At 44.3% G+C, this 17,605-nt stretch overlaps 1 protein-coding gene across 7 annotated transcripts in view; it reads left to right on the plus strand.

Annotated features, from left to right (window-relative positions):
• PDE8A (phosphodiesterase 8A) overlaps positions 1-17,605 on the plus strand; it is a 152,167-nt gene that overhangs the window by 132,050 nt on the left and 2,512 nt on the right. For 5 of the 7 annotated variants that reach the window (XM_015638908.2, XM_033517077.1, XM_015638907.2 and 2 more), the window contains exons 18-24: positions 772-989; positions 1,815-1,947; positions 5,303-5,467; positions 6,363-6,492; positions 7,233-9,128; positions 9,634-9,757; positions 14,118-16,462. In XM_015638908.2, the coding sequence (XP_015494394.1) occupies positions 772-989; positions 1,815-1,947; positions 5,303-5,467; positions 6,363-6,492; positions 7,233-7,339 (753 nt within the window). In that variant the 3' untranslated portion in view covers positions 7,340-9,128; positions 9,634-9,757; positions 14,118-16,462. The remainder of the gene's footprint in view (positions 1-771; positions 990-1,814; positions 1,948-5,302; positions 5,468-6,362; positions 6,493-7,232; positions 9,129-9,633; positions 9,758-14,117; positions 16,463-17,605) is intronic. The other 2 variants (XM_015638903.2, XM_015638905.2) reach the window with 2 other exon arrangements.

The raw sequence follows: 17,605 nt of genomic DNA on the forward strand, positions 1-17,605 counted from the left end.
AAATATTTCTGAGATGCTTAGTTCTTCTCCTTTATACTATTAATAAATTAACGCTTAAGTGGAAAATCTTAAGAGTCAAATAGTTTTGTATTTCATGACAGGGTAGATAAAAATAGACATAATGGAATGCCCATAAAGCATGGAATGCAGCTTGTTACCAGAATCAGAATGTGATACAGAAAGTACAGAACATATGTCAGGTAATTTATCCATGGATGCAAAACATCAAATATTCTTCATAGAATATGCATTAGCTGCAGCCTCAGGACAGGACACTGTTATTAAAGAACTGGATGTATGGATAACATACAAATTAAAATTAAAATTTCAAATTTTATATCTAGTTAGCACGTAAGTGGAACATGATTAGGACACATTAAATTGCCAGAGGAAATTAGCGGTCTGGTGGTAATAGAATAATTTTTAGCAGTATTGGTCTTTTTCCCAAGCCAAGTACATTAACTCCAAGTGCATGTGGTTTAAGGTTGCTGGAAAACACAGACTAATTTATTACTTTACGTTTGCTTAATTTGATGTGCTGTGACAAAGGTGTGGTTAAGGCAAAATTTGAGAGGTACAAAATGGCCAAAAAAGTCACGCAATGTTCAGTGAAGCCTGTAATGAATTTTCCATTGCTCTGTGTAGAACATCTGACCCTTACTGATCTCCAGAGTTTTGGCTTTTATTCCTCAGCAACTTGGCTTAATCTTATGGACAGAATAGGGTTTCTAATGAGTCTGCCAGGAAAACTAAGCACCCTTCTATTTTCAGCAAACTCTGGATCCGATTGATGAGGTTGCTGCACTCATTGCTGCCACAGTCCACGATGTGGATCACCCAGGAAGAACAAATTCTTTCCTGTGCAATGCTGGCAGCGAGCTCGCGATTCTCTACAACGACACGGCCGTGCTGGAGAGCCATCATGCTGCCCTGGCTTTCCAGCTCACCACCCGGGATGGCAAATGCAATATATTTAAAAACATGGAGAGGTAAGCTTAACCCCCAGGCTCCTTGTCTGCCCACTAACATCTCTCACTTCTTACACTTTCTGTGTAACATAAAGCAAACAAGCATCCTAGAGGAGGGCAGTGCCTGGTGGATAACTGTTCATGGCCTTTGTGAAATTTGCTTCTAAAAGAGTAGAATGCTTCTGTCTCTCCTGCAAAGGCTTCTGAGTAATTCCCCACTGCCAATTTCTCCTGTCCATAAAAAGGCAGCCCTTATCTAAGGAATTTAGTGTAAATCTTAATGTGAGCAAGCCTGGAAGAGTTATTTGATGTCACTGAATGTAGAGAACAAGCTATGGCTGGGTGAGTAGAGAACAAGGAGAGAAAGAGCCACAGAGCATCAGTTAAAAATACCTTGTTGCAGTGTGAAGGATAATGAAGGACCTGTTGCTCTTGCAGCCTCAGAGAAGCATTTAGGGCAAGGATGTGACCATTGCCTTGGTTCTCTCAAGATACAGCAGGAAAATATTGCTGAAAACTTGACTGGAGAGTGAGCCACTGCTGAGTGTCTGTGCTAGAAGCCCTAGGAATATGTGTGTGTGGCATGTCCTGGCAGCCTCCTAAGCAGCTGATGCCTCTGCTTCTGCCCAGCTAGAGATCCAGTCATGCCTGGAGCACATATGTCTCTACACACCAAAAGTACTCCATCTAACAGAGATGCAGCTGCCCAAGCCTTTAGTACTGTTCTTTCTTCCCCTAGCACCTCTCTCAAACAGGAATGGTCTGTTGCATTTTTGTTAGACTTGTTTTAGCAACCAGCCCTTTGTGACCCAGCCAGCATTCTTAATTGTTTCCTTCTTTAAACAGGAATGAGTATCGAACCCTTCGCCAAGTCATTATTGACATGGTCTTAGCAACAGAAATGACAAAGCACTTTGAGCATGTCAACAAGTTTGTCAACAGCATTAATAAACCTTTGGCAGCGCTAGAAGAAAATGGGGTAAGCAACACTGCAAATCCTCCTTAAAATGCCTAGGCAGGGACTGGGAACCCTTGTCAGTAGGAAATTCTCATGTGGTGTTCTGAGAAAGTTTATCAGAAATGTGGAGAAAGAGAGGCTGGAGATTTATATTTCACCTATGGGTTTGAATCCCCTTCTGCTTAACGTGGTTGTCACTCCTTTTGAGGGTGAGTGGGACTTACTTGGATCCTATTAATATTACAGTGCTATGATGCTATAGTTGGAATCAGGGCCCTGCGCTGTATGTTTTCAAGTAAAAATGCCATTTTGATTAACCCAGTCACTCCCATTGGCAGAGTGGCAAGACTGGGCATTGTTGTTGGCCATTTCCTCAAAGGAAACAGGGTTTGCTTCAAAGCAGAGGCTGAATTACATCCCTTCCGAGGGGACACGCTGGGGGTGCAGCATAAGGGCAGGTCTGTGGGCTGCCATGTGGTGCATCCTCTGGGATTAAGGGCCCTCAGCCTCCAGTGCTGCCTGGCAGCATTTGTGGGGTTTCTGTCTGCTTTCTTTTTAATCTTTAAAATAGATGATGGTGACATTATGTATCATATAGACATAATCAATAGCCATCTGGAACCCCATGGACACAAAGAAATTGCCCGTTAAGAACTCTTTCTGAAAAACCACACCAGTTTCAATAACAGCTTCAACCAGCAGTTTTGTTGCCAGTAAGAGAAGTGTATAATTTTGTTGGAATGATTTTTGCAAAGAGAATACTTGCAGAAATGGTTATGATAAAGTTTGCGTTGGTGGCAACGTCATGTAGGAGCCGTAATGGTTTGCTGTATTTTTTTACCGTGTTTTTTAGAAAGCCACATTTCTGACTGTTGCATGTAATGGGGGAAGGCAGTTTTTTTATTATGTGAGAGTGGGAGAGAAACAGGTCTTGTTCCTTCACCCTTGAGAAGCAGGCTGGAGCTTAATTGGAGAACTGTACCTTTGTCCACAGGAGTGTAGGCTAGAATTAGCTTTGCTCTTGGCAGCCGGTGATGCTAATGGGAACTCTGTGAATGTGAAGCCAAAGTCCCAGTAGGACACTGGTTGTACTGAATAAATTAGAAGAAGAGATGTTAAATTCCCAGCTGGACAGCCTCTCTGGATGAGCATAGCAGCACTGGTGCAGGAGAACAAGGGAGCTGTTACTGCTGAGTGTAGTGCACTGCACTGGCCCTGTGGAGTGTGTAACTCTGTAGTGCTCCTGGTCCTGCTGAAGGGCTCTGCAATGGCCTGGCTTGGTCTGCAGAGCCCCTCCTCCCAGCCCCAGGAGTTGGGATGCAGAAGTTGTTTGACCAGCAGAATCCATCCTAAGAGCTAAACTCCTCTTCTTGCCTATCACAGAGAGCTGAACAGCTGGTGCTGCTAAAGAACAAGGCTTGGACATGTACAATCAGAGAGTAAAAACACAAACAGGGATATAGAAAAATGAAACAAAAGTTTAGTTCTACCCTTAAACCCCAGAAACTGCAGGGAAATTACCTGCTGCACAAGGCATTTGTAATTCACAGCAAATTGTGCCCAAGGATGGGAAGAAAGACAAAGAATAGATAATTTCTGTTGAAAACAAGAAGCAAAATGTTTCCCTTCTTTCAGCTGGGAGTTTCAGTTTGGCAAGTTCCTATTAAAAGGCCTGTAATGTGTGAGTGGGTAAAGCAAATTATTTACTGTGCTGAGCAGAACAACAGTGTCAGCCCCTCTTTCAAGTCTGTTGTCCCTCTGGCTGCAGCAGCAGTGTGTTTTCTGGCCTGCTTTCCAGCCATGGTGGTGACTCAGTGTAGTGTTTGCAGGCTGAGCTGCCAACCGCCTGTTCCAAATGGGACTGCTCCACTTCTTTTTTTTAATTTATTATTTTTATACAAATTTGTTCAAAGAGCCATGCTAAGAAGCTGCTCTGTTTGTTTTCTTTCTGCTTTTGTTTCATAAACTGAAAACAATCCTTTCCAGCTCCAGCATCCTTTATCCTCCCATTTCCCCTCATGATGTCACCTAAGCTATGACAGGAAGCCAACATCTGCCATGCAGAGACACCTCTGCACTCTGAGCAGGATGCTGGCACTAAGCAGAGTAACACATTTTATTCCCAAGACATCTGCATCCAGCAAGTAGAGCTGTGCATTTGGTTTGAACAGAACCCAGAGGTGAACATCCTTTCTCGATTCCTGATTGTTTACCTACTAGGATATTCTCTACTACCCATAACTGAGCAATCTCTAATTTTCCATACCTAATTTCCATACTTGTGTTTCTGGAGCTTCCATCACTTTATGTTGGCTTTCTCATATATAATTTTTCCACACATTTGGAGGTGTATACATCTCACTTGGGTTCTTCTGTTTTCCCTTCCACATACCTAAAAATGAGGGAAGAGAATTGGTTTGGGCATCTCATCTTGGTGAGAACTGTGGAGCTGGTATTTCTGAGCCATTTCTATACAATCAAATAATTTTTTACTACTGTCAGTTTCTTCCTTTAGGAAGAACTTTTTTCCCCACAAAAATTTTCTTCTGAAAAATGTCATGGTTATTCTGACCTAATAAAAGGTCAGAATGTTTCTGCTGCTTTGTGTCTCCCTCTTTGTACAGAACACTGCAGGAACTGGTAGCACATTATTATTATTATCATTATTGTTCGCTACTTCTTTGCTGCTCTGACTGTAGAGCAAGACCCTGTTAGGTGCCAGAGAAATCTTGTATTTTCCTTGCTTCAAAGAGTTTCTATTCTGAGTACACAGAGTTGTAAACTCCTGTATCTATCCATCCTTAAAGAGTCCAGCAACAAGGGAAGAGAATGAGGAACATGCCTGGGAGGTACTGTGGGATCTGACTCTCTGAATAGCAGCAATGCTGCCAGAATGATTGATACACTGATGGGTTTGTGTGCCAAGGTGATTCCTGCATCTTGGGTCTGTCCCTCTTTTCAAACCAACTATTCCACTCTTAATGTGCAAGTCCATTAATCCTTGGGTTTCAGCAGAGAGTCACATTTTTCTGCCTACATGGTCCTCATCACTGTGTGTGTAGTGATGAGCTGATCCTCCCCACACTTTTGAGAAGGCAGATAAAGAATAGAGGGATTAGATGACTTGCCCGAAGATGCCCAAGAGATCTGTCACAAAGACAGTGACTGAATCCAGAAACTGGAGTTCAGTGCTAGCTCAGAGCTGTGACTAACTTTCATCATCCACCTATAAATTCACTTAGACATCAAATCTGGTAGCCAGTAGCAGGACTGATCCCTGTAGGATGTGCTGAAAGCATTCCCAAAGCACAACAGCTTTTGAGTTAGTGCATGCAGACCTTGCTAATGGATTGTTTTTAATTCTTAAATGTTACAGAATAATGGTGATGGAGAATCAATCAAGACCGTTCTCAGGTCTCCTGAAAACCGTATCCTTATCAAACGCATGTTGATAAAGTGTGCTGACATTTCCAACCCATGCAGACCCAGAGAACAGTGTATAGAATGGGCTGGACGCATCTCTGAGGAGTATTTTGCACAGGTAAGGCAGTTAAAACAGCCTGCTGAAACTGCAGGTGAGCATCTCTTTAAAAGGGAGGAGAAGGGTGCCAGTACCACAGAACATCTCAGGCTGCATTATGTAATGTGAAAAAAAATAACTTTTTTATTTTAAATGGTGGCTATTACTCATGGTGACACACTACTAGGTACCTTCAGAGAGATGAAAGTTGACAACTTTTATTGTGCAGTTTCTGAAAAACTTAAGCTTTCAAGTTGTTCAGTTTGGAACTGGGCTTTTTGAGCCTTGTCTGCAAATGCACTCCCATAACATGAGACACGGCAAGGATACCCTCTGTACCCACATGCTGGGAATAGGATCATCAGGTTCTAGTGTTTGGATGTGAGCAGCACTCATTCCAAGATGTGCTGTAAGACCTTAGCACCCTGTGCTGAGGAAAGGTTTTAGGAAGATGTGGAAAAGGAGAGGGCAGTTGTTATTACAGATGATAGACCAAATACTGCATTTGGAATTTGGCACCCCAAGCAAGGGGCAAGGGAATAAAAAAGGTACTTTGCCATGTCTGAATGGGACAGATTACAGCTTCCATCAGAGATTGAAAATGGTTCAGCAGCTCTTAGGTCCAAAGCAGTCATAACTTGGTAACATGTGAAGTTAGTTAGGGTCAGCCTGTGTGCAGATACAGAAGGTAAATACATCCCTTTGTGGGAAACACTGGAAGGCACTATTTATCTGCTGTTTTGCTGAAACTGAACAACTAGGTGCTTAAGATTAAGTTGCTGCTGCTTCAGATTTGTTCAGGTTCCTCCTTTGATTTAGCGGATGCATGCTCTAGTCAGTGTCAAACAATCTGCTGCTAAAAGAAGCCCATTAACAGAATGTGTCTTAGATGAATAATTACTAATGTTTTTTGCAGACTGATGAAGAAAGGAGGCAAGGTTTACCTGTTGTGATGCCAGTTTTTGACAGAAATACTTGCAGCATCCCCAAATCCCAATTATCATTCATTGATTACTTCATTATTGATATGTTTGATGCCTGGGATGGTAAGCAAAACTCTGCCATTTCCTGATGTGAACATTTTGTGAACATTTGAAACTGCTGTGATACAGATTTTCTTTTTTATGGTTCCTAAATAAAGGGGGAGAAAAGGGAAGATTCCTGCAGTTCAAGTAATATTAATAACTTCATTATTGCTTATAAGTATTGCTACAAGCAATTCTCGTGGCTTGTCTTTAATATACTAGATTCAGGCAATCTTTAACTTTTTAAACTTGCTTCTCTGTAAATGGAGAACAGAACACATTCTCTTTGATAGCTCTTTGAGCATGGTCATTTTGTCCATGTTAATACTGGTTGTTCTTCAAGGCAAATTTCTACAGTCTGGAAACTGCTTGGGGGAGCGGCTGTTTCCTTCCAAGTGCTGCCTCCGTGGTAAAAGTGGTCAGAAATGTGACTCTCCTGAATGCCACATCATGACATGTGACTGAGGTTTGTTGGGGCAGGATAATTACAACCATAATTAGCTATGCCCCTCCTGGAAAACTGTGTCCCTTTGCTGGGAGTTGCAACACCAGTATTATGTAAATTTACAGAACAGTTCTCAGTGGCCCGAGTGCTACACGAGTGCTGAGAGTTGTACAGCCCCAACTATTTCGAGCATCGGTGTGACAGATTCAAGCTTTTCTGCTTAACCCAGTTGCCATTTCAAGTGATACTTAAACAGGAAGAATCTGTGACTGTTTCAGTTCTGCAAACTCAATACACTCTGCCCTTTCTTCCCTAGCATTTGCAGACCTGCCAAATCTGATGGAGCATCTGAATAATAACATTAAATACTGGAAAGGACTGGATGGAAGGAACCTGCGAGTCCTTCGGCCACCACCAGAATAGCAGTTAGACCATGGTGTGTCATTCACTAGCCAGATGCATATTTATTCAAGTTCACTTCTATCTGTGTGAATTCAGATTTGTTTTGACCTCTTCAGTATTACAGTAAAGCTAGCCCATGCACTTGGGGAACTTTCACATTCAAGAGAACATGAGGTCAGCAGTTGACTTCCACAAAGTACCATGTGTGGACTCAGATGAAATAAGCCCACCAAGTGGAATTACACTGGATTTCTGCAGTACTTGTACTGAAGAGGGTTTATTATTATCATACTTCTGCGATATCTTCATACCAGCATGTGAAGCTGGAAGACCTTGGAGAGAATCCTCATAAAAAGGACATTCACTAGAAGTTTATCTATTAATAGAGACTCACAGCTTTTATGAGAAAGCTACATGCTTTTTATAAGCACTTAAGACAGTTATGTAGAACAATCAGACATTTAAAATGAATGAAACTGTCTATGAAAGAATTTTTGATCTATGAAAAATAGATGTACTGTATTTTTTCACATCACAGAAGGTGCAATCATTCACTTCTGAGCACTACTGAAAGTGAGTTCTCCTTAAGAAATTTAGTAGCAAATGTAAAAAATAACACAAGAATTTTTGAGGTTGATCGTTAGCATCTATGATTAAAATGTTATGTTTTATTTATTTTGTTAGATGTTCAATATTTTCTATGAATTTATAAATACTTAAAAGCCAAAGCCAACTTTAGATGCATTATAAATTTACATGATTCATACTCATTAATATACATTTAATTGATGTACAGACCTTTTATTTTCATAATGCAAATACAAAATACTATACAATGATACATTTTTATTGCACTGTAAGGATAGATGTGTATGTTTAAATATTGTCTGATTTATGTTAATTAAAGTAAGTTTTATTAAAAAGGTCTCACTTGAGAATAGTAGAATAAACAAGAACTGTATACTGTCTGAGCACCAGAACTGCAGTAGTTCTCCCACAAACCAGTGAGGACCACCTGATCTTCTCTTGGCTGAAAAATAATAATGTGTTGGAACTCTTTGTTTTCTCCCATGACATTTTATGACTGAATTCCCTGTTAAAATCTGCCTTATTTTATATAGTATTTCTACAAAGCATTCCACAGCATATATGAAGAGGTGATACTAAGCATCTAATGAATTTCAACATTTTATAGCCAATGTATTTTCCTCTGCCATAAAAGAAAAAGAACATAAAGCCACCAACAAAAACCTTTAACTCAAGAAGTTTGTAAAGGCTGTGTACCTTCACAATTTGAATGAAACCTTCATAGCAACTACCAGAAAATAATAAAATGTATATTTTAAGAAGTGTCATGTCCTACACATTTCATTTGAAAAGTATATGCACTTTGTAGTTTGTAGACTAACAAACACAGGAAATTCTTAACTAAGATACTTTTTGTCTGGGGAAGCGAAAAGTTGAGGGGGTTGAACTGGCATGAGGGTGATGAAAGGTGTTATGTAGCTGGCAAGCCCCTGTGTTTGTGGCCTGCCCTTGGCAAGCCCATCAGACCCTTGTGTGCCCTTGGACAAGTCTCTTCACAGCTACACGCCGTGTCATGCTGTGTTCCACTGAAGGACTCGAGGAGTGTCCTGTCAGCCTTCCCCGTCGACAGAAAGGCATCCAGAGGCACTGAAAGAGTTGCTGACTGTCATTACTGCAGAGGCAATGGACTTTAGAGACATTTTGAATCATTCCTGAAGAAGCAGATGCTGGGGAGAGGTGGATGATGGAGCAGTTCATGGACTGCAGCAGTGGCAGCCTTAAGGTAAGAAAGGAAGAACTGACCTCTCCAGGTGTTACCTGCTTCTGTGTTTCTCCTTCCTCTCCAAACCAGTGAGACTGATGGGCTACCACCATTTGTTCCTGTTTGTGTCCTGCCTTTGTGCCCTTACCCTGCTTGTGTGGTCTCCTTATCTACTCAGAATTCAGTTATATGCTGTTGGGGCAGGGAATTCCCTTCAGTTCATTGTTATGTGCATATTGCCTGAGCCAGGGGGCTCAGATCCTGTGAGGGGTGCCTAGGCTGTGTCACTGTCTCACTGACAGTAGTAGGACAGAAGTTTTTCTGGTCAGTATTCCAGAGGTTCTACAATCAATGCAGAAGCAGCAGATATATTTTCATTGAAGGCTCAATAAAACAAGTATCCTGCAAGGAGAGGGAGAGTTGGCCAGCAGTTTTCCTGGCAATATTACATTGTATTTCCCTATGCTGCATCTATTGTACCAGCTGTAATTTGCTACCTGGTATTAATGTCTTCTGTTCCTTGCAGGCTCCTTTTCTCCAGTAGAGGAAAACTGCATCACACCATCAGTATCTCCTCCACTTGTCTGCTGCAATGAGGATGGGAGAGGAAGTGTGGGTACCAGCATGTGGACCCAGAGACTTGTCTGCAGGTAAAAATCATGGAATCATTTAAGCTGGAAAAGACCTCTAAGATTATGGAGCCCAACCATTCCTCCAGCACTGCCAAATCCACCACTAAACCATGTCCTCACGTGCTACATCTACATGTGTTTTAAATCCCCTCAGGGATGGTGACTCCACCACTGCCCTGGGCAGCCTGTTCCAATGCTTGACAACCATTGAAACGAAAAAAAATTTCATAATATCCAATCTAAACTTCCCCTGGTGCAACTTGAGGCCATTTCCTCTTGTCCTATCACTTGTTTTTTGGGAGGAGAGACTGATTCCCACCTGGCTACAGTGTCCTTTCAGGTAGTTCTAGACACTGAGAAGGTCTCCCCTGAACCTCCTGGCTCCCTCAGCTGCTTTTCACAAGACTTGTGCTCCAGGCCCTTCCCCAGCTCCACTGCCCTTCTCTGGACACGCTCCAGCCCCTCAATGTCCTTCTTGTCCTGAGGGCCCAGACTGGACACAGCACTCGCGCTGTGGCCTCACCAGTGCTGAGTACAGGGGGTGGCCACTGCCCTGGCCCCGCTGGCCACGCTGTTCCTGACACTGGCCCAGTGCCATTGGCGTTCTTGGCACAGGCTGGCTCACGTTCAGCTGCTGCTGCCCAGCACCCCGGGCCCTTTTCTGCGGGCACTTTCCAGCCCCTGTGCCCCAGCCGGTAACGCTGTGTGGGGTTGTTGGGACCCCAGGGCAGCACCCGGCCCTTGGCCTTATTGAACTTTGTGCTGCTGGCATCATTCCATGGATCCAGCCTGTCCAGATCCCTCTGCAGAGCCCTCCTACCCTGCCGCAGAGCACCACCCCCATCCAACTTGGTGTCACCTGCAAACTGATTGAGGGTGCATTTGATCACCTCATACAGATCCTCAATAAAGATATTAAACAGAACTGCCCAGAAAAAATATTTCTTCATAAGCATAGTTCATATTCTGGGTTACATTAATATATGGTAAAAAGCAGTTAATTTCATCTGCTATAAAAATGCCTGATGCATCATCATTGAAAAGATGTGATCAATATGATGAATTCCCTGAAATTCACACTACGTCTTTATTTCCGTTACTTGGACTGTAGAACTGTGCTAATTAACCTTCTCTATAAGCCAGATTTATGTCCATATTGGTGTACAGTAATTTAACTTAACATAAAACACTGATTTTCAGCCACTGCAGCTTTGCTCACTCTCCTGTCCATCTAAATTTGCCAAGGACAGATTATAATTAAAATCTGGAACCATGAAGCCTGATCTGTACTTTGCTTCCACTGAGCTTCTCTCTCCAAGCCACACCTCTGAAGCCTTCTCTGAAGTGGCTCACAAGCCAATGTGAGCCTGTGCCTGTTCCATGGGGTGATTCCAGGCTGCTGCCCATGAAGAGCCTCACTGTGGAGCAGTAATAGCTCTAACCTGATATCCACTGCTCCAGGATGCAGATTCTTTGGATCCCAAAGATCCAATGCTTCAGCCATTCCAAATCCCCTTCCTTTATTCTCCAAGATTACACAGCAACATCATATTCCCTGTGCTCTGAACCCTTTCCAGCTTTTTGAATGGTCACTTAGTGATGGAACTTCCTGGGGACAGAAATGGCTTTACTGACGGTCCTTCACCATGGAAGGGAGAACATTGAAATAAACTGAGTGTGATTGAAGTGTTCCAAATTTCAGTTAGGCTGGCAGTCTTATGCAATGTCTGCACTTTTCATTTGTTCTTGCTTTAATGCTAATACAAGAGTAAATTCCAATGTAGGCATCATGAGGGAGAGGTCCTTTATGCACCTCCAGGGCTTTACTATAAAGCTTTCTGTTTTAAAACTTAATAAGGTTCAACAATTCAGCATTAAATGACAGATTGAATGGCTCTGTTTTCCATGCTGCATATTTTCTATCAGGTAATCCTGCTTCTAAACCTGGCTATCAGTGTAGGTGCTTCCAAGTGAATCTAAACTGTTATGATCTGGTAAAAAAAATTGTTGGCTTCTCAGCAAATTGTCCTAGATTATTATCTTTTACCCTTGTGTAAAATTCAGAGTAATAATTGTTTATTCTGACAAAAGGAGAAACCAGACAGGTGGTATGAACAGCTACCTTACCACAGGTCTGAAGATGGTTTTCATACTGCAGTTTACCCAATGGCTATATATGAATTAAAAATCACCTGAAATTGAATGAATGCCTTGGTTTTTGTTGCAGTGCCTTTTGTGTGGGTGTTCCTGCTTGTCTCAGTAGAGAAATAATTGATAAAACATTAAAGAAAACGTGTATTGAACATGAAGGAATGAGCAATGGGAAAGCCATTCCTGCATAAAAGAGAAGAAAGTATAATAGATATCTAATAATCACTTGCTGGGTGCTGAGAAACGGGACAGGCAAAAACAGTAGTCAGTTGTGCCCTTCAGTGACACCAGAAGGGTTTGTGTCATTACTCTGCAAGGAGTGCTTTGAAATGAAGTCTCAGAGCTATTCACAAGCTTCAAAACAAATAATCTCTCTGCTGATGTGTGACATCATGCCTCCAAGGTACAGGGTCCCAGGGGTGCTGTTAAATGATCGCAGGATGGAGTGCAGTTTGTCCTGACATGATGTTTAGATGCAGAAAACAAGCTTTCAGATTGCTGCCACGTCTTTGTACAGCCTGTGCTGCTGGTTCAGAACAAAGGGGATGTCCAGGTGTTTTTTGCTGAAGCTTTGGCTAGGTGGGAAAAGGGCTGTGGCTTAACTCCACTGAATGCTTTCTCTCAGTGCCTGCTTTGAATGTTACTTGGGCAAAGTGTCTCATGTTTTCCTTTCTTCCCCTTGTTTAACATCTTTAAGACTCTCCTCCCACACTTCCCATGCAAACCTCAGTGGACTCAGCTCTGCAAACCTTGTGAAGCAGCAGCAGTTGCCTCCTTAGCAAGCAAGGCAGCTGAGTTAGCAAAGGCCAGGGAACCCAGAGCCACTAAGCAAAGTAGCTTTGAGGCTTCTAAATAGCTTTGAAGTCTTGGACCTTCAAGCCCTACCTGTGGTTTAAGTAAGTGTTAGGCCAGGAAACAGTCTTCTGGTCTTCACATGTTCCCACTTTTTTCCTTCTCTTCTCTGCTCCCATTTTTCTTCTTAGCTCATTTGCTAAGAGTCTGCTTTAACTTCCACTGGCTGAACATCTGCCTCAAACACACAGCTGTAATGCTGGGACTAAACCCTGCCTTTCAAACTGACTCTTGCTGCTTATTACAGCTTTTACCACAAGAAAATCTTTTTCTTTCTGACTCAAAGTGAGCCTGGAGAAATATCTTATAATGGCTGAAAGCCTTACATTGGTATGCACAGGCAGAAGGAGAATACAAACACAGTTAAGTGAAATAGCTTATAAGCACTGCAGTGCTGCCAGGGCAGGGGGAATATGTGTGCAAGGTCTTTGGTACTGTACTCCCACATGCAAAGTGAAGTTCAGGAGTGTTCCCAGGCACCTCTGCCTTTGAGGTTATGTTAGCAAGCACAAGCAGCTGGGAACACTTGTTGAAATTAGAATCTGCCTTTTCTTGGTTTGCTTGCTCCCCCCATCGAGTGGCAAGAGTAATTGCTAGACCTGAAACTCAGTTCAGCCCATGGTAATTAACAGAAATCTTATTACACAGGTAGTGAAATAGTGCTCCAATGCATACAATTTTCAAGAGGAAGCAAGAAAGGTGATTCCTGTCTTTGAAACAAAAGAAGGAATTTAGCCAGCGTGTAATTATTCAAGTGAGAAGTTGGTCCTGTCTGTATTTAATATTCCAGAGTGGTATTTGATGTAAGTCCTTCCCCAGAGTTCATTACATTAGCTCTTAGCTCAACCTGAGCATGCTGAGTGCCAAGTTCAGCATGCAGCATGTTTTATCACCAAGGAGAATGACGTCAACCTGGTGATCTTGCAGCTCCCCAGCTCAGTGGAGGAGGTATGGCTTTGTCTTCAGCCTAAAGAGGAAACAGAATACATTTGCTTGGTATTTGCAGTATAAAATGTGTGAGGAATATTTCTTTTTACCTCCAGCAAGAGCTGTCCCTTTTTGCCAAAAAAAAAAAAAAAGTTACTTTGCTTGTAATATTACTCTACTATTCTATTCTATTCCTATTCTATTTCAAAAAAGGAAGCTTGTCCTTTACAGATCTCTCAGCTTTACAAGCAGACACACAGACACACATGGGTGAAACAAGCTGCAGGGGGCTTGTGGCCATCCACACCATGGCAAACCCTGGCCTTGTCCTGGGGCTGCCTGGCTGCTGCTGAGGGCTCTGGCGAGGATCCTGCTGACCGCCAAAACATGGGAAGAGAAATGTAGAAAGCAGGTGCTTTCATAAGGGTTTGTCTCTGGTGTTTTTCAGAGATACTGGTCAGAGCTCCTGAGATGACAGAGTTTCGTCCTCCCACCTGTGTGCTGAGCTTGGTGAGACTCCCAGGAGAGCCGAATACCATCGGCAGGCACTGTCCCAGCACCGTCCCAATGCTGGGTGGTGCCGGCTGTGCCAGACTCTATTTACTGTAAGTGAGGCAGACTGTGAGGGTACAGCAGGAATGTGAGTGCTCAGGAACAGGCAAGACGCCCAGCCACCCCTCTGGGACTGGGCTGGGAACGGCATGCTTGACATCAGCCATGGCTTCTGGGGTTCAGGAGGGAGAAAGGCTCCAACTGCTCGAATACAGAGTTTTCAGGACATTGTGAGAGCAGAGTGAAGTACTCCTCACCTGACAACCAAGCCCTAAAAGCGAGCAGCCTCTCCCAGTCCCTCAAAATCCACGCTGGCAGACTCAGTGCCAACATGCTGTCCCCTGTTATGACAGATCTCTGACAAGGCAAGGTCAGAAAGCACAAAGTTTTAGCTGCTCTATCGTGCCAGGAACAAAATAAACCCCAAAACACCAACCAACCAAAAACCACACCGAAACCCCAACAATGACAAAAAAAGTAAACAACCAAAAGCCTTGTTTTAAAATAAGCTCTTTTAAATAAATGAGTGTTCTTTGAACCACAGCAGAGTACGTACGTAACGATGTTTGTTAAGTAAATATCAGTGACATGTTTAAGTCTGGCTCAGTAGGTATTAGCAAAGTGATATTTGTATTGGTTTTGTTGTAACAAGAGTCAATCGTGTTTGTAGAAGGTGGTCTGAAAAAAGGGACTTTGGATTTGGGGTTTTATTTCTTCCATCTGCCGACCAGTAGTTCTACTTTGGGACTTTTAAGTAAAAGTCCTTCCTAATGCATTGAATTTGGTGAAGTTATACTTACTTCCACTGGCTTAGTTCTGTTCATAATCTGCCTCATGAGTGTTACTTTTTACCCATGGACCCACTTCTTAGATAATTTTGTCTTTGAGAAGGAAATCTGTCCTAAGTCTGGTTGCAAATATATGGTCACATTATTACAGTGCATACCTGAAACGCCACAGTGATGTAGCTGAGCAAAGTTCAGATCAACTTCCACCTCTTCTTCCATCACTCTGCACTTCTGCACCCTGAGTTTTGATTTACTTCTTGTGCTGCAAGCAGAGAGAGCCAGAGAGCCCCACACAGGCCTGCTCTCACTTCTTTGCCACTGTGCTGACACAGTCATGAGATATTTGCAATGTGCAAAACACCACAGAGGGACTGAGACAGCACCACATGGCCCAAAAGCCAGTGTCTGCTTTTCCATTTGCAGCAAAACAAAACAAAAAAACCACCAAATAAACCACCATCAGTTTCTAATTTAAACAGCTATTTATATAGGTGTTTATATTTTTGTTTATCCTTTGACCTTTTGGTTTCTCTTTTAAGAGCCAGATATGAAAGCTAAGGTTAGTGCACAGAGGAACGCAAAGCAATGTAACAATGATGATGCTGAATATTAAATTCTCTACCAGAAATAAAGTTTTTTTTTTTCTGTTGGACAGACTGTGAGGAAGTCGGACTGATTCATAACTGTCCTTTCCTGTATGTTAATATAAGCTATCTCTTTCAGCATGCTCAGAAATTTTGGGCTTAATAAATCTTCACTGTAAACTACATACTTTCATGTATGGAAGGCAAAATGTTTATTTCATCAAGCATTTTATGACACAGACCACGAAATATATCTGACTCTCACTGCACAGGCACAATACATTGTTCTATTACAGCAGCCTGGCTGCAGCTTTCACATCAGCACAGGGGCACAAGGCAGGAGGTGTTGGGGTGGCCCCAGGCATCACCTGATGATTCACTTCCCAATATCAGAGAGGGAAGGAAGGTAAAGGAATTTTGTTTAGAGATTGAGAGAAAATTTGAGTGTATACAACCGGCTGTAAAATACCTCCAAGGCAAGGGAGCTACCATGCTACTTTTGGCCCAGCCCAGCCTGGATGAGGGCACCGGTGCGGTGACTTGGGAGCTGTGGAACACCCATCTCAGGGGTGAGAAATCGCAGCTTCGTCTGGCCCCAATCCTGCTGGTGGAGAACCAGGAGCTGCTGAGAGCTGAGAGCTGGTGCTGAGAGCTGGTGCCTCTCCCTCAGCCTTGCCAGAGCTGTGCTAGCAGCGAGGGTTATTCTCGTGCTTCAGTCTGCAGGATCAAGCCCGTATTAGGGGAAGGGATGGAGATGGACAAGCACAGCAGGTGCTGCACAGGATTGGCGGCTGCTGGAGGCAACAATTCAGCCGTGTGTGGATGGAGCCATCACTGGGGAAGCCGCTCCACGGCCCCGCCGAGGGCAGGTAGGGCTCAAGTGGATGCCGAGCGGGGCGAGCTCGGCTTGGTCCGTGACGTCTTGGGAAAAGGCTGCGGGAACAGAGCTCCCACGCCGGGGGCAGCTCCAGCTGTGTCTCCCCGCCTGGGGCGCTGTCCCGGCACAGAGAGGGAAGGAAGCCAGGCAGGCAGGAAGGAAGGAAGGCAGGCAGGAAGGAAGCCAGGCAGGCAGCGCCCGCCCTCTGTCAGGGCGCCCCGGACCGAGGCCTGCGCGCCGTGGGAAATGGCGGCGCCGGGAGGGGGGCGCTTATGGCGGTGGGGCCGCGGCCCCGCTCCTCCCGCGGCGGGCTGGGGGCCCGGGGGCGGCCGGCCGGCAGCGAGAGAGCGGCGGAGTTCGGGCACGGCAAGGCCCCGTCGCTGTGCGGCCGGAGCGGCTCCCGTGCGGTGGCGCCGAGGCCCGGCCTGCCCGCGGCTGTGCCCCGTGTCCCGGGCAGGAGCTGCCGCCGTGATGCGGTGCGAGCCCCGCGGGCATCGCCGGCGCCGAGCCCGGGAAGAGGCGCCCCCGGGGCCCAGGTAAGCGCTGCCCACCGGGCCCGCCGCCGTCCGGGAGGGGCTGCTCGTGGTGGTGGTGGTTTTGTGAGCTAGGCCGGGACCCACTACTGCAATCTTTCGGGGGCTGTTTAAGCCACAGCTTTGCGTCTGCATTTTATTTAAGTTTTATTTGGCTCCAGCTGTGGGATGAGCACCCATTTGGCAGAGAGCGTGGTCCCTTACAGCCATTTGGTGAAGCAGTTTAGGTGTCAGTATCGCTTCCATCGGAGCAAGTAAAGCTTAAAAAGATGAGCCTGTTTGGAAAAGGTTTAAGTAAGTTGGGCTAGGACAGCGGAGTCCCAGTATATATTGGCGACTGAGCACACCACCATTAACGCGATGGAGAGAAAATTCAATAAAAAGGCAGTGTCGTGTTTTCGATTGGCTCAGGACTGCAATAAAGTCTGAACAGGAAGCAAAGCCTCACCTGTGCATGGTCCCTGGTTGCTTTGCTAATGAGTGATATTGGTTACTGGCGGCAAACAGAGGTGGGCAGTAAAAAACGCAGTTCGAAGACAGGAGCAGGGAATTGCCTTCCTGGCTGAGTGCTTAGGCTCTGCAGTCTACTTTAGGAGGGCTCA

The sequence above is a fragment of the Parus major genome, chromosome 10 (assembly GCF_001522545.3).
Source record: "Parus major isolate Abel chromosome 10, Parus_major1.1, whole genome shotgun sequence".
Taxonomy (NCBI): domain Eukaryota; kingdom Metazoa; phylum Chordata; class Aves; order Passeriformes; family Paridae; genus Parus; species Parus major.